General features: G+C 36.6%; 1 protein-coding gene across 1 annotated transcript in view; it reads right to left on the bottom strand.

Moving 5' to 3' along the window:
• Positions 1 to 23: 23 nt before the first annotated feature.
• Positions 24 to 9496, bottom strand: part of Ube2g1 (ubiquitin conjugating enzyme E2 G1) — a 72550-nt gene continuing 63077 nt past the window's right edge. The window contains exons 4-6 of the mRNA XM_031352752.1: positions 7218 to 7396; positions 5655 to 5778; positions 24 to 67 (exon numbers count right to left, since the gene is read on the bottom strand). Coding sequence (XP_031208612.1) covers positions 5692 to 5778; positions 7218 to 7396 — 266 coding nt within the window. The 3' untranslated portion in view covers positions 24 to 67; positions 5655 to 5691. The remainder of the gene's footprint in view (positions 68 to 5654; positions 5779 to 7217; positions 7397 to 9496) is intronic.

Below are 9496 nucleotides of genomic sequence, written 5' to 3'. Positions count from 1 at the left end.
CAACAGAAGTCCAGCAATAGGTGGGTAGAGTGCAGGAAAAACAGTGCCATGTTTCTCAATTGGAGACCTACGATAAAACAAACAGCATTATGTAATAAAGTTATAAATGACAAATAAATAACTGAATAGAACTATTATTTATATTAATAATCAAAAAGTTTTTCTTATGAAACATGTGTTTAAAACAAAGTAAGAACAAAAAAACCCTACCATCTTATCAAATGCTTATGGTGTGCTAAGTAGTGTTAAGTGTTTTACAAATTGTACAAATTGAGATAAACAAAATCATCACATGAAGTTTTGCAGAGAAGTAGGATATGATTACACAGCTAACAATGAGTTTCTAGTAAAAACAAACAAAACAAACAAGACATAAGGTTCAAGGATTTTTAAAATCCCATTTATGAGTGGACCCTTGCAGAACATTTATTCTAAAATGTGTACTTTGAGAGTACACATTACAGGGACAGAACAGAAAGAAAACCTCCATTACCACTCTTACCATGTTTTAGCTGCTTTCCTACATGATAAGACACCATGACCAAGGCAACTTATAGATAGATTAAAGAGTTTATTTGTGCCTTGCAGTTTCAGAAGGTAGTAAGTTCATAACTGTCATTGAAGGAAATATGGCGACAGGCAGGCAGGTGGACAGGCAGGCAGGCATGGTGCTGAGGCAATAGCGAAGAGATTACATCCTGATCCATGAGTAGGAGGTAGAAAGAAAGATAACTGGGAATGTGGGGGCTTTGGAAACCTCAGAACCCTCCTCCAGTGGGTTCTCAGAATACCTCCTCAAAGCCACAACTCCAAATCCTTCCCAAATAGCCCGACTAAATGGGGACCAAGCATTAAATCCTGGAAGAAGTTGTGAGGGTGGGGTCATTCTCATTTAAACCACCACAGCAAATGTTCCCAGAAACCTAACGACAAGCACAATTTTGGGTAAATGCAACCAGAAATTTTTCTCTAGGGATTCAAGTCATAAATTTTAAATAAAAAAGCCAAGTCACACAAGATATAAAGTTTGATAAATATTATAAAACTAAAACTAAAATTTATCTTATAATCATCTCAAAATTCAACCATACCAAAAGCTCTACTGAAGGAAAAAATGTGAGAGACAATCTGTCTTACACATACCTGTTTCACCAATTAAAGAGTTCCTAGGAAAAAAATCTAAAACACAGAACTACATCTAAGTTTTATAGCAATAAAATTACACCAGTTACCTACCCTATTCCTACAAGGAATGAGATGAGATGCAGAGATAAACTTATTCTTCCTCAGAGTCACATTCCACTATTTCTGGAGAGTGTGTATGCATACACGTAAAAATATATCTTAGTAGGAAATATAAAGACATATACTAAAACTCAAAGAACGATGTTAACCAAGTGTAGCTATGAGGTAATGTCATCTAATGTTTTCCCAGAACTGATGCTTGACTAACAATCTCCCAGGTCTGAAAGAGAACTAGGTACAGAGTAAGATACTCTATAACCATTCCCCTATGATATAAACAATGAGAAATTTTAGGGCCAAGAAGCAGATGTTTGGAGATTGTTTCCAAAAAAGGATTTAAAAAAAAAGGGGGGGGGGTGTACCTGATTGGCAAGTCACTGAACAACTAAAACCACAAAACTTGGCCTTTTACTCTCAGAATCAGCTATCAAGGGCTTCATGAATTAGGATAATCTAGCCAAACTCCTTTTGGTCAAATTATGTCCAAAGAATAGCTTTACTCCAAAAGTCCTAATTTTTTTTTCTAGAAAAGATAAATGTGGAAACATAATTATTGTATATCATTTCAAGTAATGGTGCCAACCTGAAAGCCATGTAACCATGACCTAATTATAACTTCTCTATTGTTATATAGTCTGCACTTCCAGAAACTAAATATATTAAATGCACTTGTTGTTTACCTCAAACAACCACTTCCTTATTTCTGCTTCTGCTCTATGTATGTGAGGGGGGAGAAGTGAAGGTTTATAAGATCGTGCACACACATTCATGTATATGGAAACCATAAGTTGACATCAGGGATCTTCCTCAGTCATTCTCCAAGTTTTCCCCTCTCAATTTTTACAAACACTTATTATTGTTTGTATATGTAAAAAAATGTGTGTATGCAGAAGTCAGAGAAGTAGGAACTTTCAGAAATAAGTTCTAAAAACACATTGGTTAAGGGAATAAAACTCTGGTAGTCAGGCTTAGCAGCAAGTTCCTTATGCAATAATCATGGTTATCAGCTTCTCCACCTTCCTTATTTTTTGATACAGCTGACTGACTGAACGTAGAGTTCATCGACTTCAGTAGGCAGGCTGGCCAATAACCTCCAGGATGACCTACTTTTGGTCATCTCCTCAGCACCAGAATAAAAGATGAGTGAATGCTGCCGCATTTGGATGATAGGCATCACAGCTTAAGTGTTGATGCTTGGACACAGCAAGCACTCTATTCACTAAGCTGTCTCCCCAATTCTCATTCTTATTTCTTAATCTACAAATCTGGAGATGTTTATATTAAAAAATCTTAAGTATCCTGCTTACCTTATTACTAAAACTAAAATGTTTCCTATGAAACATTTCTGAAAGGAGGAACAACAACAACAGACAGATTAATTTGTTCCCAAATAGAAAAACCTTTGTTCTTAAGCATAATAATACAGGTTGCTTTTCACTCACAGTAATTTTTCCAGCAAGTTATCTCGTTCAAGTAAAAACAATATGAGGAATAGCTACTATCCATTTCTCCCTCTCTTTTCCTCTCCTCTCCTCCTCCCCTCCTCTCCCCTGCTGCCCACTCTCCCACTGCCCACCCCACTCTCTAATTTTTTGAGAGAGGGTCTCTCTGTGTAGGCCCAGCTGTCCTACAACTCACTTTGTAGACCAGACTGGCCTCAGATTCAAGAGATCTGCCTGTATCTGCCTCCCAAATGCTGAATTGAAGGCCTATAACACTATGTCTGGCTCCACTTCTTCCTCTTTAAAACAAACAAAATTAAAACATTCCCACCCATGTAAGCACCCATGCACCATGCAACATGTACAAGTGGTTAGATGAGTAGATGAAAATTATGCTTCTGAAGCATAACTATGTGGCTAACTATACTATATATTCTAGCTGCTGGATGACATATTTCATTGTATCAGTTATAATTTATAAATTTTACTGAGGTGTCTTTAAAACTTGCATGTGGTGCTGCTGTAAGTTTATATGTCTCTCTGTAGCTATATGCTACAGATTTCCCTGCTTCTACAACTACACCAGAGGACATGTGTTTTCAAATTACTTCAGTTTTTCCCCCTAACTGCACTCCAATTTGGGTAAAATTTTGGCAGTATTTCTAGTACATTATTTTGTCAAATCATCTCATTTTGATTAACTTTGGAATTCCGACCAAAAATGCAGTTAAGAAGCTAGGTAAAGTGGCATTCACTGGTAATACTAACCCTTGGGAGTCTAAAAGTAGAAGACACCTTAGCTCAGAATGGAACACACAAAAGGAAGAGAAGCAAAGAACTGTAAAGGAAGGCCAAAGTAGAGAGACGAAAAGAATCAAGGAATGAGAGAGAAAGTTATGGGCTGGGATGTAGCTCACTAGTACAGTATCACACACAAAACTCTGAGTTCAATCTTAGCCCTGCTGTCCTTCCAGCCTTAGCATGTAAGGGCTGGAGTTACAAACATATATCACCACAACTAGCACCCATTTCAGTTTTTAATCATCTCAACATTCAATTCAAATAAAATGTGATGTCAGCTCATCTACATTAGGTCCTTTTCTATGTCAAATGGGGGGTCCTCCATATTTGACTATCTACTAGATATAAGATACTGTGGCTACAGATTATACAATGAAAGAAAAACATTGCCCCACTGGCCCTACCAAGATATAAAAGACCACTTAAAGGAAAAAAAGACATTGAACGATGTTAGCAATATAATATGAAATCTTTCTTTTGATGTTTTTGAGAGTGTCTCATGTATTCCTCTCTGGTCTTGAATCTGCTACATAGCCAAAGGTAACCTTGAGCTTCTGGTCCTCTTGCCATGATGGAAATACACCTGGTTTTATGTGGGGCTGGGGATCTTTGTGATAGTTTTTGTCAACTTGTCATAAACGAGAGCAGCAGTGTCACATATCAGATATAATTCATAACAATACCAAAATTACAGCTTATGAAGAAACAACAAAAATAATTTCATGGTGGGGATCACCACAACATGAGGAACTGTATTTAAAGTGTAGCAGCATTAGGAAGGTTAAAAACTACTGTGTTAAGTCACCTGAGAATTAAAAAACTGTTCTCAAACAGATTTATCTGTGAGACATTTCTTGACTAATGATTGATAAGGGAGGACCTAGTCCACTGTAGATGGGGCTACTCTTGGCATGTTGTTCTGGGTTATATTAGAAAGCAGGATGAGTCAATTATGGTAAACAATCCAGAATTGGCATTCCTAAGTGCTTCTGCTTTAACTTCCTGCCTCTAGATTCCTGATCCGAGTACCTGGCTTCCTTCTATGATGGATTATAATCTGTAAACCCTCTTCTAGATGTTCTGGTATTTTCATTGTTTTTTGTCAACAGAAGCTAGAGTTATTTGGTAAGAGAAATCTCAATTGGAAAAATGCCTCTATTAGACTGCATGAAGGCAAGTCTGTATGGTATTTTCTTGATTAATGATTGATGTAGGTGAGTGGGGGGTGGGGGTGGTGCCACCCCTTAACATGTGGCTTCAAGTTGTATAAATAAGAAAGCAGACTGAACAAACTACGAGGAGCAAGTCAGTGAGCAATTTCCCCATGGCCTCTGCTTCAATTCCTGCTTCCAAGTTCCCTACCATAAATTCCTGTACTGACTTCCCTCAGTGATGGATTGTGACCTTAGAGTTGTTAGAATGAATTACATCTTTTCCATCCCAAGTTGGTTTTAATCAAAGTGCTTTATCGCAGCAATAGAAACCCTAATTAAGAACTCAACAAATTGGTTATTTTATCACAGCAACAAACATTCTAACTAGAACAGGCCTGACCTCAGGCTCCCTGAGCATTAGGCAAGTACTCTAACAAGTGGGCTGATTACTAGCTTTCAGATCTTTACTTATATGCAACGAGAGGGGACAGGGCATCATACATAATACTCAGCGCTAGAGGGTCTGCGACACTTCAGTTCCCATTTAAGAAGGTAAATGAAGAAAGTAAATAAAAAGGGTGAAATGAGGAACCAACTGACATCTTCATTACCAGAAATTTTACCACCAATACAGGCTAGGTAATAGCTTAGTGACAGGGTACCCTTTTCCAGGAAGTGCCAAGGCACTAGGTTTAATTGCCAGCAACATTTTAAAAATAAAGTTAAAAAATCTTTCATTATTACCAGTGAAAATAAGGAGACTATTAACATAAAACTATTTTAATATAGAACATTGACTTAAAAACATTTGAGTGCTCCAAAAGACTGGGGGGAAAAAAAAGTGGTTATACTATAGCTCTGAGAAACAGCAAACTACAGTATATGGAACTGAAGGAATAAAACAGAGCCAATATATACAAGTCAAATAGCGAAATCAAATGATCTGCAAAAATTAGCATAGCATTTGAGCAAAAAAAGATAAAATAGTTGCACAGTTTTAAACTTAACTTACCCTGAAATAAGTGAAGTTACTAGCTATTGAATAAACATCACTCAAAAGCAGTTTCTTGGCTTTTTCTTACACAGCGGGCAACTTTCCTTTTAAATTCTCCATTTCTGTCTTCCCTCCATTCTTTCTGCAAATACAAAAATAAAACCAAATTATCTTATGTAAGCCTATTATAATCAAAACTGGCTATTTTAATTGTAAATGTGATCCTTTTATAATTATACATCTTTAGGTGCTATGATAGGGCCAGGCAATTGTGGCGCATGCCTTTAATCCCAGCACTTGTGAGGCAGAGGCAGGTGGATTTCTGAGTTTGAGGCCAGCCTGGTCTACAGAGTGAGTTCCAGGACAGCCAGGGCTACACAGAGAAACCGGGTTTCAAAAAAAAAAAGGGGGGGGAAAAAGATGCTATGATACAGTTGTAACTCAGTAGTAGCATACTTGCCTAGTTTGTTTTAAACCTGGTTTTAAATCAATCCTAAACACACCACAATTGTTTCTCAATAGGTCAGGTGCTGAGCCATTTGCTTAGGACACATGAAGACCTAGGTTCAAAGTCCAATACTATCCCTGCCAAAAAGTTGACAAGGTACAAAAGCAAGTTTTAGGTACAAAAGCAAGTTTTTGTAAAGCACTAGGCTGGAAACTACAATAGAGAGCTCTTATGCTAATGACAGCTATTGGAAAAATTCTCTTTTAAAATAGAAAGAGGGTGGGTAATAAAATGGCTAAGTAGCTAAAGGACTTGATGACCTGAGTTAGGGATTGAAGATGCACATGCTAGGAGAGAATCTACTCCCCAAGGTTGTCTTCTGCCCTTGAAAGAGCCAGGACAAAGAATGCACCTACCCCAAAACAAGCAAAAATCAATCAAAAAACAGCTCCCTTGCGTGCGGGCGCGTTCTCTCTCTCCCTCTCCCTACCCCCCTTTTACATGCGCAAAAAACTACAAAAGTAGGAGCAATGGTTGTCTCTTTGGATGGCACCAGTACCAGCATGAACAACATAGTTCAATTACAACAAAACCAATTTTTAATAAACAAGTAGATGCCAGGAAATGCACACAAAAATACTTAGCCTGTATTTCTCTTTTTTACAATAACCATTCAAAGAATGCAGAGACAATAGCAGTTTTTAATTCTTATTTTTTCAAAGTAAAAAAAAAAGCCCTTAAATCAAGACAACTACAAGATAATTATGAACTTATATCATAATGAAATCTGTTACTTTGAGTACTAATGAAAAAGAGTAGATTTTAATTGTTCTTACTACGAAAATTAGTGAGGAAATTAATGCATACCAAGTAGTTCAAATTTGCTACAGCACAGTATCTACACAGTATCTACACTATCTGACTTCTCATAACCATATTTATCCTACATATTTTAAAATAATCCATTATACATGGATTATATAAAATAATCCATTATACATAATAAAATTTTATTTGTATGAAAGTATGGACAAAGTGGCGCGTGTATGTATTAAGTTTCAAGTAGAGTTTTATTAAGAGAGAGAATAAAAGGGTAAAGAATGGAAGCAACAGATATGAGGCAAATACCTTACCGCAGCATCTACATTTGCAGGTGAGTCTCCATTAGGATCTGCCAGCATAGAAATGACACTAATCATGATGGTTTCCACAGTATGGATAGGTAACCAGCGTTCCTCTGGCTTCTCATAACCATATTTATCCTCCCCAGGCTCATGAAGAATAGAAATGCAAACATCACCATTTTTATCAACTGTAAAATTATAGAATAAAAATTGTTTAAATTTGGTTATATTTAATCTATTACAAATGTGATACTTATGTATATAAAATATTACTTACTTACACTGAGATTTCCTAAATATAATCTACTAACTTTTGAGAATGTTACAGGTTTTACCAATACACAAGAGCCATCTCAAAAACTAAGTAGGAATATAAGCTATATTTAACTATATTTTACATTCTTTAAAATTGCTACTAATTACAGACCTCCACTGCTGTTCCTCATTCAAAGGACATGCCTTCTCTCTTCTAGTTCTCAAATTCTTTATTCCCAGCATTTACAGCTGACTTCCTCTCAAATTCTAATAAGATGGTCCTCAAGGATCAGCAAATGAAAATTTTAAGGTGGAAGGGTAATAATGAAAATTAACAGACTCACAGAAAGACACACATTGGAGAGACATCTCAGTGATTAGAAGCACTGGCTGTGGGCTGGAGAGATGGCTCAACCATTAAGAGCACTAACTACTCTTTCAGAGGTCCTAAGTTTAATTCCCAGCAACCATATGGTGGCTCACCAAGCATCTGTAATAAGATCTGATGCCCTCTTCTGATATTTATGAAGAGAGCTTTAGTGTACTCACATATATAAAATAAATTTAGAAGCACTGGCTGCTCTTACAGAAAACCAGGGTTTGATTCCAAATACTCACATGAGTGTTCACACCCTACAGTCCCAGAGAATGTGACACTCTCTTCTGGCCTCTGTGGATATCAGGCATGCATGTGGTATACATACATACATATAAGCAAAACATTCATATACTAAAATAATAAAATAGGGGCTAGAGAGATGCTGCAATGGTTAATAACACTGGGGCTCTTGCAGAGGACCTAAATTCAATTTCCAGCACAAGGAAATTCACAACCATCTGTAACTCTGGTTCTAGGGGAGCCAACATCATCTTCTGACATCCATGGGCACATGGTACACATACATGCATACATGCAGGTAGAATACTCATAAATATAAAATATATAAATCTTTTAAAAATAAAATATAAAAGCTTTAAAATAAATAAATAAATGATACTCATAGTCTACTTCATAAATTCATTTTAAATGCAAGTTCTATATAGTAACAGTTACTGGAGTAGAAATACAAAAATATCCTTAATTTTATAGGGGATAAAGACACAACTGTATCTAACTTTGCACTATTTTATCCAAAAGTAAATATTCTCAAAAAATCCTACAGTGTTAATCTATAAACATGTTCAAATAATTGTATCAGCTATTAATAAAAGTAACCTTTCACAATAAATTTCTTCTGTCAAAAATACTATTATTTCTTGAAGAAGTTCAGAAAACAAAGTTTTCAGAGACTGGAGAGATGGCTCAGAGGTTAAGAGCACTGACTGCTCTTCTTCCAGAGGTCCTGAGTTCAATTCCCAGCAATCATATGGTGGCTCACAACCATCTGTAATGGGATCTGATGCCCTCTTTTGGTGTGTCTGAAGACAATGACAGTGTACCAACATAAAATAAATAAAATCTTAAAAACAAAAAAGATTTCAATCAGTAATAACATACGTATGCTTGTTTGGTTGGTCGGTTTTGAAAGAGTTTTAACTGTCCCTGTTAGCAATCTTCCTACCCCAACTCATGGTCAAAGAATATAGGGAGAGTGAGGGAATAGGGAAAGAGAAAGACAGAAGGAGGGAAGGAGGGAGAGGAAAGAAAGGAGGGAAAGTGGGTGTTTGTATGTGAAGGAGTATAAAATCGCTCAATCAATCCAACAAGTACTTTTGGAAGCCCTACTCTACTGTAAAGCAGAATTACTCCTGAGATGTAATCAAAGACCCATGTTTTTGATGATTTATACAAAAACTTTCCTGTAACTCAGGTTTCTCTTCCTAACCCACTCCCATGGCTTGTGAAATCCAACAAAATGGAATTAATAAATAAAAAAATAAGAACAGTATTAAACATTGTAACATTCAGCACAAAACTTTTTTCCCCTCTACTTTTTACAAAATAAGGAACTTTCTTTGAAAAGATGAGACTAGCTGGGCGGTGGTGGCGCACGCCTTTAATCCCAGCACTTGGGAGGCAGAGGCAGGTGGAT

Source organism: Mastomys coucha, unplaced genomic scaffold, assembly GCF_008632895.1.
Source record: "Mastomys coucha isolate ucsf_1 unplaced genomic scaffold, UCSF_Mcou_1 pScaffold5, whole genome shotgun sequence".
NCBI lineage: Eukaryota > Metazoa > Chordata > Mammalia > Rodentia > Muridae > Mastomys > Mastomys coucha.
This window is presented reverse-complemented; position numbering and strand designations above follow the sequence as displayed.